Source organism: Mustela nivalis (genome assembly GCF_964662115.1).
Source record: "Mustela nivalis genome assembly, chromosome: 2".
In the NCBI taxonomy this organism is placed as follows: domain Eukaryota; kingdom Metazoa; phylum Chordata; class Mammalia; order Carnivora; family Mustelidae; genus Mustela; species Mustela nivalis.
This window is the reverse complement of record NC_139021.1, coordinates 157,185,217-157,200,172: the sequence shown is the minus strand read 5'-3', so window position 1 is coordinate 157,200,172 and position 14,956 is coordinate 157,185,217. Positions and strand designations below refer to the sequence as shown.

General features: G+C 52.0%; 1 protein-coding gene across 9 annotated transcripts in view; it reads right to left on the bottom strand.

Moving 5' to 3' along the window:
* The window catches only part of ZFYVE27 (zinc finger FYVE-type containing 27), a 112,074-nt gene that overhangs the window by 62,247 nt on the left and 34,871 nt on the right, over nt 1-14,956 (bottom strand). For 3 of the 9 annotated variants that reach the window (XM_082722161.1, XM_082722164.1, XM_082722170.1), the window contains one exon: nt 11,973-12,053. In XM_082722161.1, the coding sequence (XP_082578287.1) occupies nt 11,973-12,053 (81 nt within the window). Of the gene's footprint in view, nt 1-11,107; nt 11,188-11,970; nt 12,054-13,320; nt 13,405-14,357; nt 14,721-14,956 lie in introns of those variants that run through there. The other 6 variants (XM_082722168.1, XM_082722171.1, XM_082722169.1 and 3 more) reach the window with 5 other exon arrangements.

Sequence of the window (14,956 nt, the reverse complement as noted above, 5' to 3'; positions counted from 1 at the left end):
TGGAAGCAGTCTTCCAGCCCCAGCCAACAGCTTGACTGCAACCTCATCAGAGATCCTGGGTCAGAACTACCTTCCATTTCTCTCTTGAGTTCAGAACCCACAGCCGCCAGGGAGATCATAAACGTTTGCTGTTTTAAGTTTGTCGTTTATTAGTTATAAAAATAGAAGCAACATCCTTTAGAATCAGCATCGTTGGACAGCCGCTGCTGGGGAGTCAAGCTGCCCCGGGCTCCATCACAGCTGTGATCACAGGGACATCTGCATGGAAGAGGTTCCCGGCCGTGAAAGAAAGAAGGATAACTAATACTTACTGAGCACTTGCCATCAGCCAGACATGGAGCCAAGCACTTTCCATTTATCCTCCCAACACCACCCTCAAGAGGGAAATACTATCACCTTCATTGCACAGATGGGGAAACTGAGGTACCAAAGGTTGAATTATCTACTGAAGACCACACAGGGCAGGACCTGCATCAAACTCCAACTTCTTAACCGGTATGCGGTGTGGCCTCCTGAAGGGCATAGAGGCTCAAAGGCCATTCCCCGTTCCTGTCCCACACAGGCCCCTGCCACTGTCACCACACGCTTGCTCTCTCCCGTGAGCGTGACTAACACGGGCTCCAGGACAAATCCCGCCCAGCCTGCGTGCATCCCTTAGCCAAGCCAGTGCTTGTGTCCTCTCTCTCCTGTCAGGGGAGCCCATCCTCCCTCCATGCTGTCACGGAGCATGTTCACGGTGAAAGAGCCCCCATCCCCAAGGCATCTAGTCCAGCACCCCCTGCCATTCGTCCAGACATAGAAAAGCATCCAGAGAGGTGCAGTGGCTCATGTAAGGACACAGAGGCAATCAGGAAGCCCTGAGCGGGAACCCAGGTCTCCTGGCTTCTCTCAATCCAGCCTGCACACAGGGGTTGCCTTTCTCAGGGACACCTGCCCCAGGGTCCGCTGTGGGCCCCATCCACCCACCCAGACACCCAGGGCTGGAACCAGAGGCCAAACTTCCCAGCACCCTCCGTGGTCCCAGCCCCTGAGGGAGCCAGGAGGAGGGGGCTTATCTCTACCTGTGAGGTGGTGTTGTCTCACCCCACCCCCGCCCTCCCTGCCCGGCTGTCTTGATTAATGAGCTGGTGCTATCTTATCTCCCAGCTGCGGCAGTTAGGGATTACTGGGTAGTGGCAGGGCCCCAGGAGGACACATTCTGCCCCTCAGATCAACCTGAGAGGTCCGCAGGAGGGCGGGGAGCGGGAGGAGAGGGCACTGAGGGGTCTGTTCTCCAGCTGCCATCTTGCTCTCCTACTTGAACTGAGTCACTGCAGAATGTGTAAACCACTCAAGACCGCGCCTAACGTGTAATAGGAGCTCAGGAAATGGTAACCACTGTTACTTGGGGCTAGTGTCAACTCTGGGAGTTCTTGGGCCTGTGCCTACTCTGGGGCTGACCTGCCCCACTTGGCTAGCCAAAGTCTCGACCACCCACCAGTCCATGCGTGAACTAGGAAGGGACCTCTCACTCCAGCTTCAGATGCACCATCTATAAAATGGGCCTAAATTTGGGGTTTAGAAACAGGGTTGCAGGTCTGATAGTATTTTATTGAGTGACCTGACAGCAGGTTTAGGGATTTATTTATCTAGCTATAAAGCTTTAGAAAACCCCTTCCCCCTCAGCCTCAATTTCTTTGTGAACATGCTGTTATGATCTCTGGCCTCCCCACAGCTGGGCTAGGATGAAACTTCTGGAAAGCTGTTGGGATGGCTCCACGTCTATTGGAAGTGTGGGCTTTGGGTTCCCAGAGAGGGTGAGACACCATACTCTGACCACAGGGTTCAAGTTGATGCATGTGGCTGCTCCCAGAACCAATCCCCAAATCTAGGCTGTGCTCTGGGAGAGGAAGGCCTCCTGAGTCACAGACTGCCAGGCTACGGCTGATCTGCTGCTGTGCCCAGCTTACTCCACTGCCTAGGTGTGATTGCTCACGCTCCCCAGGTGCCCGCCTTGGGTAGTCAATCATGTGGCCCCGAGGCTGAAAGAACAAGGTTCTCTTCTCCCCGAGGGATGGAGAGACTCCAATCTAACCTTGAGCCAGTGGCCAGCACATCTGAAGTCAGGCAGTTAACTCCACCAGGTGCATGCGGGGCCTGCACCCAGAACCCCATGGCTCAGGGGACTCCCACCGACCTCTTCCCTAGCTTTCTCAAGGAGCACGTGGTCGCTCTGTAGGAGGCAGGAGGGATGTGAAGATGAGTGAGGGCTGGGAGGGGAGGGGTGAGTGAGGGGGAGGGACTTTCAGATGAGTAGATAGGATAAGGGGAAATGGATGAATGAAGGGGAGGAGGAAAGAAAAGCAGCTGAATAAAAGGGAAGAGTGGACCAATGTAGGAAAGGAAGGAAGGATGCTGTAAGAGAGGCACGAAGAGATGGATAGATGGACAGAGGGATGGATGGATGGAGGGATAAGGGGTAGGATGAAGAAAGATGGATGTCAGAGTCTCACTGGACCCCAAACCCATTGCTTTACTGGGTACAGCAAATAAGAAGCCCAGCAGAGGACTTTATTTCCAGAAGGGCATACAGATGAACTCTCTGGGGCCCCACAGCCAGTCTTCCCTCCCCCACTCCAAAGACATTCCTAGGACCACTCCTTTCCCCTGATTCTCTGCCTCTTCCCACTGTCCCTTCCCAAAGGGCAAAGGGCAGCACAGCCAAGGAAAGCTATCTGCTATCAGCCCCATTTATCCCAGCGCTGTTTACTCTGGGTCTGCAATTAACAGAGTCTCTTTCCCAGATCAATTAATAGTGGGGGGCCCAAAGAGGGCACTGGGAGCCCCGACAGGCCAGGTTACTTATGGATGAACAATGAGGAATGGATGGATCCTACTCCCTCATCTTGTTCTGATGTGTCCCGTCAGCCACCCCTTCCTGACTCTCAATGAGGCAGTTCTCAGCTCAAAAAGGCTGACAGGGGATGGTGCTAGAAAGCCCTGCCTCCAGTTATGTGGGAGCAGCTGGGGTCCCGGATCCGCCTTCATCTAGGCAGCTCCCAGGATCAGGGTGAAAAGACCAGACAGCCTGTGGTGAAGATCTGGGCCTAGGAAGGGACCAGACCTGGGTTCAGAGACCCATCTCTTCCCACTTAGCAGCCGTGTGAACTTGAGCAAGTGACTTAATCACTCTGAACCTCTGTCTTCCCCTCCATGAAATGGGAATGATGGAAAGACAGAGCTATGTCAAGGCCAAGGGTGCTGCGAGGACGGAATGAGTTCACAGAACATGTTCGTCCTTGGCCACAGCTTTGAGCTCCTCTGGGGACCCTGGGGCACATGTCCCCGCCTCTTCATCCTCCTAGCTCCTTCTACTCTCCCCCAGGGTCCTATCAGGGACCAGCAAACACCTGCAGATTCTGTCTCATCACTTGCCCGGCAGGACTCGAGGAGTTCCTGGCTGTCCAGTACAGTAGCCACCAGCCCCACGAGACAATTTAAATTGAAATTAACTAAAATTAATGATCCAGCCATTAGAAAGGACTGCAGCACTGACACACACTGCAACACAGATGCACCATGAAAACAATCTGCTCAAGCGAGAGAAGCCGGCGTGAAAGGTCACATGCTGTAGGATTTCATTTACATGCAATGCCCAGAATCGCCAAATCCACAGGGACAGAGAGGGTCTGGCTGGCTTCCAGGGGCTGCGGGCAGGGGGCACGGGTGCTTCACGTGGACAGAGTGACGAAAATATCCTAGAACTAGACGCAGTGGCTGCCGTACGCTGTGAATGTGCTATCCGCCCCGAACTGTTCATGTCAATAAATGGCTGATTGTATCTTATGTGAATTTAATCTAGCTAAAAATGTTCAATTAACTTAAAAGTTCAGCTCCTTGGTAGCACAAGCCACATCTCCAATGCCCAGGAGCGACACACAGCCAGTGGCTACCACACTGAAGAGCACAGATAGAACAAATTTCTACCACTGCAGGTTTTTAAACAAATGTGATTCTAGGGGCACCTGGGTAGCTCAATCAGTTAAGTGCCTTTGGCTCAGGTCATGATCTCAGGGTGCTGGGATGGAGCCCAGTGTCAGGCTCCCTAATCATGCTCTTTCTTGTTTTCTCGATCTCTCTCTCTCTCTCAAATAAATAAATAAAATCTTTAAGAAAAACAAAAACAGGGGCACCTGGGTGGCTCAGTGGGTTAAAGCCTCTGTCTTCAGCTTAGGTCATGATCCCAGGGTCCTGGGATTGAGCCTGGCATCAGGCTCTCTGCTCAGCGGGGAGCCTGCTTCCTCCTCTCTCTCTGCCTGCCTGTCTGCCTACTTGTGATCTCTGTCTGTCAAATAAATAAATAAAATCTTTTAAAAAATAAAAATAAATAAACAAAAACAACCCTGATCTCCAGGTAATCAAATGATAATAGTGATAAGACTTCTTCACGTCCATTACCTTCTCCGACCCTCTCACCAGCAAGGCATCATTATTTTCCTTTAAGAGGTGGGGAAACCCAGAGAGGGGATGTCCAAGCCTGAGCTTGCACAGGAAGTGATGGACAGGGATTTGGTCTAGGGCCTACAGGCATCAGGTCTGGGGCCCTCTCTGCCTCCCTCAGAGCTGGGCCCAGAAGTGACGACTCAAGTCCCTGACCATCTGGCTGTCCTGCTCACATACCAGACTTGGTTTCACCTCCCATCTGCTTTGTCCTGAATGGGCACTAGCACCAGACTCAAATGGAAAAGGGTGTGAAAGGATGCAATCTGGAAGGTGAAGGGTGTTTAGTTCCTGTTTGCAAAAACTGTGGGGAAGAGGACTGACTTATTGCCAAGTGATTTGGAATTTTCACAAAAATTCCAGGAAGCCAGAGGCTGGGTAATGCGAATGGAGGGAAAGAATGCACCTTTCCCTGACCCCAAGCTGCCGGGCCACAGAACCCGGTCAAGAGGGCGCAGACCCCTGTCTCTCATGGACCCTGAGCTGTCTTCAGAGTCCTTGGGGTGGCTGGGTGGGGAGGCGGGGAGGGGCACACTTCAGGCTAAAAAGGCCTAGAAATGTTCCTGACCTTGGCACAATCCAGACCCGTGGGGCAGCAAAAAACACGGAATGTCGGGGGGAGTCAGAGCTCTGCTGGGTTCCATTCGTCACTGTACTGCCCGAGTGACCCAGACATCGTTCCTCAGCTCTCTGAGCCTCAATTTCCTCCTCTGCAAAATGGGGACTGATCACACAGACCTCCTTCAGTCGCTGAAGGATGAAGCAAGATATCAGATGCGACTCCCAAACCTGGGAAAGGAGAATTATCCTGCCGGGACACCCACAGCTCTCAGCCACTGTCCTCATGAGGTCCTCCCAGGAAGTGCAAACCTCTGGAAAGTCTTCAGACCAAGTCCCTGCTGATAATAATACTAACAGCAGCACTATGCCAGGCTCACTGAAGCAGGATTAGGAAATCCCAGATGGAGGGACAGACTGGCTGCCCAGTCGGTGTGCAAATGTGTGTAGTGGAGTCCGATGCCTCCCGGAAGATTCCCAGCTGTGTGACCGCAGGCAAGTTCCTCAATCACCTTTGATTTCTCATCTGTAAACAGCAGTGATAAGAACATCTGCCTGTTGGCATTGCTGAGAGGTTTAAATGAGATGATAAAGCACTCCTGCCCGGCCCAGCCTGGGATGCACAATGTCTGCTAACACGGGTGTTAATCAGCTGGGTGCTGCGGAAGGTGAGAGGGACAAGTACCTCCCTAAGCTGACCCCCAGGCACAGGAAGCAGGTTGTAAGGAGCCTCTAGAAGGGAGAGTTCTTTCATTTCAGCCTCAAGGAGGCCCATGAGCCTTGGAGAGTGGCTGCAAGCAGTTGGGGGAGGGGTGGAGCAGGGAGGCAGGCAAGGTCCCCCTCCAAGGCCAGCGTTTCTCATCCTGGTCCCCAGGCCACTGCCTCAGATCCACCTGGGGTGACATGTGTTCAACTAGAATCTGCAGGTGACCCAGCAGCAATCCGAATGTGGGAACCTCTCTCCTCCCCTGGCTGTCGGGTGTGCCCTGCGATGGCCCACGTCGGCCAGCCCAGTGCAGGGAGCCCAAGGAGGCCAGGACAATTCAAAGGTAACCCCAAACCTCGTCGGCCCATTGCACCTCTAACAAACCAACAAAAACAGAACCACCACGGGGCATACGCAGCAGTGAGGTCTAACACCAGGTATAGCGCACGGACGGGAACAGATGCCCACCAGTCAGAACACCCAGAGTAGCGGAATCGGGCCCCACCAGCGACATGAGCCCCAGGGAGAGTTCACGCTGGACGGGCGCACAGCGGGCTCTGGGAACGCCCCCTGGGTTGGGCTCTGGGCCCAGCCCCAGTCCTAACCACACTTGCCCCCTCTCATCTATTTTATCTGAGGGGTTCCCACAAGCCACATCATTTAAAAACAGGATCGCCTTACTTTAAAAACACGAGTGGTGAAAAGCACTGATTTATGAGTGCTTCTCCACAGGCTCTCTCTCTCAGCCTTTGGGACAGGACGACTCTTGGTCATGCAGGGCTGGGCTGGAGTTAGGCATCCCTGGCCCCTGCCAATAAATGCCAACGTCAGCCCCAGGCTCCCTCACCACCCTACACAGGCAGGGTGGGGCCGGCTATCCATGCAGCTGAGAACTTCTAGCCCAATGCTCCCCAGCTTTATAGCTGAAACAACTGGGCCCTGAGAAGTCAAGCAACCAGCCCAAGGCCACAGTGCGGCAGGCGACTGGAGAAGAGGAAAACCACAAACAGTAGCTTGAGACCAACCCCGCCAGGAACTCAGGTTCCCAGAGGTGGGGAGGAGGCAAGTAGGGACCCCTTTTCAGAGAGCCTTGTATGAACCCCGACACCCTAACCCGCCAGCCGGAAGAACAAGGACCAGGTAGCCCCTGCCGTGGCCTGAACCCTCAGCACAGAAGAGCCATTCTGAACCCAGGAAAAGAGCTGAGACCACCTCAATGGCCCTCAGGGCAAGCGCCCAGCAGTTCCCAGGCTCAGGCCCCAGCTCCCTCCCAGCAGAAGACAATTGCTCCATTGGGGAGGGTAGGGGACTGGAGATTCCCTGGCCCTGCTGGGCTCCTCCCCACCAGCACCCTCTCCTTAATGAGGCCATTGTTTGCCCAGGGTTCCCCCAACAGCTGGCCCCCACTCCTACCACCCGTGCCCTGGGTTTCCCCTCTGCTGTCCTGCCCTCCAGCACCTCCTGGGGGCTTCCTGACTTCCTCCCCTAAACCCTGAGCACAAAGGCCCCCCGGGGCCTCTCTGACCTACAGTTCCCCTTGCCAGGCCACTCATGTCCCTCACCCAGCCTGTTTTCCAAAGTAATCAAAGATGCATGGACTGCCAATCTACTCCTGTTCAGCATGAGAGAAGGAGCTCCATCCTGAGAGCATGTAATTCCAGCCAAAAGCAAAGAAATCTGTTGTTTTATTTACAGGCAAATGAACCGTTCTGTGTTGATTTGGGGAAACATGGAGAATAGTTTATGAACCTTTATTAGTGCCTTCACACACCTGGGTGGTCAGGAACCACCGGAATAGCGAATAGCTTTCAAAGGAAACATCTTAGAAATCTGGGGTCCTGAGGGCCCACACAGCCGTAGCTGGGCTGGAAGAGTGGAGGCTGTGCACACGTGCCTTACCCGCGCCCTCCCCACACCCCGTGATGACACAAAACTGCAAACCCTTAGGCCGCAGAACTTTTAAGCATCTTCAGGTATTTCTCATTTAATCTCCCCCCCACAAGTCTGCAGGAGAAAGTGCCTGCTTTGCCAACAGAAAAACTAAAGCACAAGGAACTGTGTCTGACCTGAGTTCCCACAGCCCACAAGTGGTGGAAGCAAAGCATGATACAAGGTACCTTTGACTCTGTGTCCAGTGCTCATTCTCCTTTCCACAAAGATGAGGCTTTGGGGGCACCTCTCTACTTCCCCACAGGGATGTTGCGCTAGTGTTCATGTACTTGTGCGTTGCATAGCTGCCCCTCTAGATCTTGAGCTCCCTCAGGGGCAGTGGCCTGGCCAACCAGGGTCAAACCTGCTGACAGCCTCGGTCACTTGAGTCCCATGGAAGTCTCTGGCCCTAGGACCCTCCTTTTCTGCAAGACAGTTGGGGTCAGGGCTCAGTAGGATGGAACCCCTAGCCACTTCTCACATGCAGGCAGGAATACACAAGCCACAGAGGGAACTCGAAGTTCTGGTTCTGGTTTGTAGCTGTGTGATTATAGTAAGTTACAGAACCTCTCTGGGTCTGTTTTCTCCTATTAAATAGGGGTAATAATACCTATTGAGATCATGAAGGAAAGCACAGATACCGGGCATGATGCTGGGCACCTAGGATGCCCTAAACACATGTCGGAGAGAGGGGAGGGAAAGAGGGAGAGAAGTCAACATGAGCCTTGGGGGCTTGTCCCTCACCCCCAATCCCTGAACAAGCATGAAATACTCCACAACTGGACTTCCCTTGGTCCCCACCTCTCCTCACAGTCACCCTATAACCCTCCTGATCTTCCTTGGGCCTCCCAAGAATTCCAACAGAGACCAAAAAAGGTTAGCGGAAGCTAGCTCCAGCCTGAACCTGGCTCGCTCCAAAGTCTCCTTTCTTCTGACACTTCCTCCCACCAAACAGTTGTCCACCCATTCAGTCATTCATTCATACAACATTTATTGAGCACCTGTTATGTGCCTGGCAGTGCGCTAGGAGCAAGAGAAATGGAGCTCTTGCCCTTATGGAGCTGTCTACAGGGATGCCAGAAATTAAGACAATAGACCCAATGCCATGATGACCAACATGAGGAGGCCACAAAGGGGAGTTCAGGTTCCATGAGCAAGCCTAGTGAAGAGGTCTAGCCTTCCAGAGTCTTGGGAAGAACTTGACACTACAAACAACCAGAGCATCTGAGGGACCAGAGCTGAAGGGAGAGGCTAACAGGTCAGCAGTGTGAAGTGACCGGTTCCCTCCTGCAGAGCAGAAAATGATGAGACCAGAGAGCAGCCCTGAGCAGTGAGGAAGGACAAGTGGGAGGAGGGAGAGCACAGGTGGATTTAAGAGAAACTTAGGAGCAAGGAGCAATGGAATTTGGTGAGTGTCTAAAGACCACTGTCAGCCAGTGCTCAATAGTATTAACTAGCAACTGTGTGTAGATAGCTTTTCCCGTCTGCACTGCCGTAAGCAATTGTTAAATGAACTCTAATCCTCTAAATAATCCTAAAAGGAATTACCGTTATTATCCTCATTTTGCAGATGAGAAAGCTGAAGCACAGAGAGGTTCAATAACCTGCCCAAGGTCAAGTAGCATTGCTGAAATTAGAATTCAGTCCTACTTCAGAGTTCTTGGCCTTAGCCAAAACATTTAGCTGCCTCTCTGATATGCTTCTAGCTGCGGTTGCCTACTAGCCAGACCCTGGGGGCCCCAGGTATGCTGGGAACCCAGGGCAAAAGCCTCCTCTACACCCCCAGCCCTGGCCAGAGAATACCAGCAGTGCCCATCCACACCCCTCCTGCTGCATTTCAGATTGGCTTCCTTAAGCTAAGACATGCCCCAGTCCAAGACAAGCTTGCCTCTGCTTTGGTTCCAGTGAGACTCACCGATGATATCCAGTGAGTGTGCCTGCCAGTGTCCAGGGTCATAGAAGGGAGGACCGTGACTTGCCTCCCTGGCCACTTAATTCAATGACAGTGAGCCCAGCTCCAGCCTCTCTGTGAGCAGGACCCCATGGCTACCAGGGCACTCAGAGATCCTTGAAACATGCTCCCCCCAAACTGCTTCCCAGAGCACAGTCTGCACAGCAGGAAGGCTCTGTGGGTGGGGCTGGGGACCTCTGGGACAGATGCTGACTTTACAGTCAACAAACCTAAATGATGGAAAGTGAAACAGTGCTGTAGTAAGAGGACTGGACTGAGAGTAGGAAGGCCAAGTTCTAGTTTCCTCTTACAGACAATGGTCAGGATGGGGGACGTTGAAGGGCAATAGCAATGGGGCCCTGCTAGCTCTGTGAGTTCTCCTAATTACACAGGCCACTCAGGCTGGACTTCTTGCTGAGCACTCAGGAGCCCCTGCTGTGAAGACAGGTATCCCAAGGGGGAGCACTGAGATCATAAAAGGCAGATAATTCCCGAAGACTCTGAAATAAGGACAAGATTCTGTCTCATCACCTTGGGCATCACAGCCCTCCTGGGAGGCAGGTGAACCTGGGCCGGTGGACCGTGCTCACAGGCTGGGACCGAAGAGGCCCCACCTTGGGCAGGCAACAAAGTCAGCCTCACCCCCGTCATCCTCTCCACCTCCTCCTTCTTCCTTATTTCATTTGCTCCTCAGGATGGCCCGGAAAAGGTGAGCAGAGGTGGTCCTCCCCATCTCACCAATAAGGAAACTGACACTGAGCATTTGGGGCTGGGAGGACTTGCTATTAAGTTGAAAACACACAACTGAGATCTTTTAAATCCAAGCTTGGTACACTCCCCACTGCCATGCACTGCCCCTCCCGGTGGGGCCTTGGGAGGCATGAATGGGGCGGATCTCCCACTCATGGCTCCATTACCATGCTAATCACAATGCTCCCATACGCCAGGCACTCTGCTGGGTGCTCCTCTCTTCCCTTGCTTCCATAAGTCTTAACTAACACCCAGTAAAAAAATGTTCTTCACCTCAGTCTACACATGAAGAAAACAAGGTTCAAAGTTCAACAGACATACGTCCAAGGATGCACAGCCAGCAAGTGGCCAGAATTCGCCACCAGTCAGTCTGACGCAAAGCCCAGACACTTCCTGCCACACTACCTTGCCTTTGTGTGTCCATGTCCTTCACAGGGATGGGAACCAAGACTGTTTCATGCATATGCCTGGCCCGCAGCAGGCTCTAGTTTAATGTTCGTGCATGGAATGATTATTCCCAAGACAAAGCATTAAAAAGAACGAAGAAAGCTATTTCATACAGATAGAAATTACAATCCAACCAGAACAGATAATGGTCATGAACCCTTATGCTCGTAACAACATAGCTTCAGAGTATATAGAGCAAAACTGATTCAAAAAAAGGAAAAAATAGTAAACCCACAATCAAAGTAGATTTTATACACCTCTATCGAAAATGAATAGAAGAGGGGCACCTGGCTGGCTCATTCGGTGCAGTATGCAACTCTTGATCTCGCGGTTCTGAGTTTCAGCCCCATGCTGGGTGTAGGGATTACTTTAAAAAAAAAAAGAAAGAAAGAAAGAAAGAAAAGAAATGAACACAATAAGTAAACCAGCAGTTCTTAAACTTTCTGGTCTCAGGAACCCTTTACACTCTTAAAAATGAGTGAGGTTTTAGGGTATCTGGGTGGCTCAGTCACTAAGTGTCTGCCTTCAGCTCAGGTCATGATTCGAGGATCCTGGGATCCAGCCCCGCATTGGGCTCCCTGCTCAGTAGGAAGCCTGCTTCTCCCTCTCCTAGTACCCCTGTTTGTATTAACTCTCTCACTGCCTCTCTCTCTCTCTCTGTAAAATAAATAAAACCTTTTAAAAAAAAAAGATTCAAGTGTTTAAATTACAGACCTTTCATTTAGGTGTGTTTTTTTTTTTTTTTAAGATTTTATTTATTTATTTGACAGAGATCACAAGTAGGCAGAGAGGCAGGCAGAGAGAGAGGAAGGGAAGCAGGCTCCCCCTTGAGCAGAGAATCCGATGTGGGGCTCAATCCCAGGACCCTGGGATCAAGACCTGAGCTGAAGGCAGAGGCTTTAACCCACTGAGCCACCCGGGTGCCCCTCGTTTAGGTGTTTTTACACTTAGCATGTTTAAAATTAAAACTGAGCGAAAGTAACAAAAATAAGTAACAAAGTAAGAAAAATAAACCAGTTATATGTGAAGATAAATAACAAATTCTGTGAAAAATAAGTATATTTCACAAAACAAAAAATAGTGAAAAGAGTGGCATTCTCTTGATTTTTGCAAATCTCTTTCACATTTGGCTTACTAGACAGAATTTCATACCTCCTTCTGCATTTGATCTGCCGTTGCATGTTGTTTTGGTCACAGTATATGAAGAAAATTTGGCCTCACACGGAAATGTAGCTGCAAAAGAGAATAATATTTTAACAGCCTTTTCAAACACTGTAAATACTCTTCTTTGATACTACTAAAAAATTGCCATGTGGCCATTCCTTAAATGTTGGTTGTAATGTAGAACCTGAACCTGAATTGTAAAGTAGAACCATAAACTTTTCTTACTCTCTTACCTTAAGTTCCATTGATCTATCTTGTACTTAGAGTGACTCTTTAAATCGCATACAATTATGACCTTGTAGACTCCCTGAAAAGGACTTGGGGACCCTCTGGTGAACCCTGACCACATCTGGAGAATCGCTAAAGCAGGCAATAAAAAGGCAGAAAAATGTAGGACTGGATTACATGATTAGCAAGGTTGACCTAAGAAGTATCTATGTAAAACTTTGCTCACAACAAACTACAAATACACATTTTTTTTTTTTAACAGACTATCCCTTCTATCACCTGGGGGCAATGTGCACCTGGACAGACCGCAGAAGCTCCATGATGGAGAGAGGCCCAGCTTGCCAGGTGCTCCACACAGCTGCCCAGGCCCTGGAACAGCCTCATCAGGAAGAGGCATCACATCAGAGTGCAGAGCCAAGGTCACCCACTGGCTCGGCCGCAGCGGGAGTTCTTTCCAAATGAGTGCCCCATGGCACAGCTCCCACCTGGGCTGCATTCCCATGAAGGCCTTCCCTCCTTAATCTCACCGTGTCAGGGAGTTGTCAGGCAAAGACGGCCCAGCCTCCTTTTCCCCACAGCTTCCAGACTGGCACCCCTGCCCTTAGGAGCCCCCAGAGCTGCCAGGTACAACTCACCTGGCTCTTCCCCTGTGCAGTTCTTACCTCACCAGCAGCAGGAACAACGCCTCCTGCTGTCCGGGCCAGGCACTGCGCTGCCGAGACCAGCAGAGGCCCACCAGCTGCCTAGGGAGCCATCACCTTGCCTGTCACCTGGGGAGCGCCAACACCCCCTACCAGTGCCCAAGACCACATGTTCCCCTGCAGAAGCCCTGCCAAGCCTGAAGCAGGGATAAGAGTCAGCTGGAGCACAGGGAACAGAATTACTGCTCAGGGGCCCAAACCACAGCCAGGACCAAGGTATCCCAGGGAGCCTGCAGAACACACATCACATTTTCACTCCCAAGGCATACATCCCTTGGAGATCTTCCATTCCTAGGTGCCTACCATGTGCTGGCACTGTGAGGGGGGCTTTCCTTCCATGAATCATTTTGTTTGCCCCCCGCAATACCTGTTGAGCAAATGGATGGTCAGAATAGCTAAGTACTTACCCAAGGTCACTCAGGGAATATGCACTCGGACTTCAACCTGGTCTGCAAAGTCCAGGCTCTTGTACCATCACTACACTCTGCTGCCTGTGCCGACAGGGAGGGGTCCTTTACCTTCTGGCAGGTCATCCAAAGAACCTCTTCATGCTCTTTTGCCTGAACCCACCCTGGGCTCTGTCTGCTGGATGTCCTTCTGTGTCCTCTGCCCTGCCTTTTGTCTTTTTCTCACGCTAGAGCAGATGAAGCAGACTTCTGCATTTCTGGATCCCTACCTGTGGTGTATACATCACACCTCCACACCTGCACTCGGTAGGTGCTTCGTGTGTGTCTGCTGAATATTAAGAGGAGTGCTCCCTCACCTCCCTCCATTACCACTGCAAGGACAGATCCATGGAAGGCAGGAGCCTTGGAAACATTCAGGAGGATAGGGGGTAGGAGGTGTAACAGCAGAAGTGGAGTAGGGGCAGACCCAACTCCCAGAGTGCCCCAAGCCCTCCTGCAAGACGCCTTTCCAGAGGACCCTCCCCCCCACCAAAGACTGGGGAGGTCAGGTCTCAGGTTGGGCTCTCAACAAGAAGCTCCCCTACCCTCAAGTATTCCTCCAAAGCTGCTCCCACAGGAAAGCCAACGGAAGGCAGCCCCAGACAGGAGGAAAAGACCCCGAACATAGGGTTCCTGAATACTCCTCTCCAGTGCCTCCCTGGATAGCCTCAATTCCTTCCTCCTTCCACAGCCTTTCGTGGCCTGGGCTGGAATTTATCTTCCGGCAATGTAGTTAAGCCCTGGTGTTTGGAGCCCAAACCTGGATTCAAATCCTGACTCCCTCACCCCTTAGCTGTGTGACTAAGGGCCAGTGACATCACCTGAAGGCCCTCAAAGCCAGCCAGACTGCAGATTCAGAATCCAGACTTCCCGAGGTTACCCGGGTTCTGACTGTGGAAGCAGACCACCAGGGGTCAAGTCCTGACCCCTATCCTCACTTCAGTTTTCTTTGCCTGGGTACCTTTATCTGCAAAGTGAAGATAATAACAGTACCCACTCGCCTTATTAGAGCATTACTGTGAGAATTAAATGGGGTAACTTATGCAATGTGCTTCGAACAGACACTCTTAAGTACCCAAGAAGTATTAGCTATCACTAGAAATAGTCGGCGATAAGGCTGTGAAGGGCTGCACAGTGTCCGCGGCACCTAGAGCTCACTGAATGGCAGTTACGATTACCTTCGCCCCCACTAGGCTACAGTGTCCCTGGAGGCAGGGGTCCTGAGTCAGATGCATCTTTGATTCCCCCGCAGCCAGCAGCACAGTGCCCGGCACCAGACAGGAGCTCAAACACAGGCTTGAGGGCGGTCGGGTGAAGAACTGCCCTCCTGGAACAGGAGGGTGTGGGCAGCCAGGAGCCTCCTGCCAGGAGAAGGGAGAACCGAGGTGTCAGGGAAGAGAAAGCAGAGCGGAGGGGGAAAGGCCGAGCCGGCCAGATAAGCAAGGGAAGTGAGTGAGAAAAGGAACAGGAGAGGCTGTGGCGGAGGGAGATAAGGAGGAAGGAATGGAGAACGCGATCCGCGAGGAAATGCCCAGGGAGGTGAGGGAGCCCCCCGGAGCGGCGCAAGGCGAGCCCCGCGCTGGTGGAGCAGCCGGTG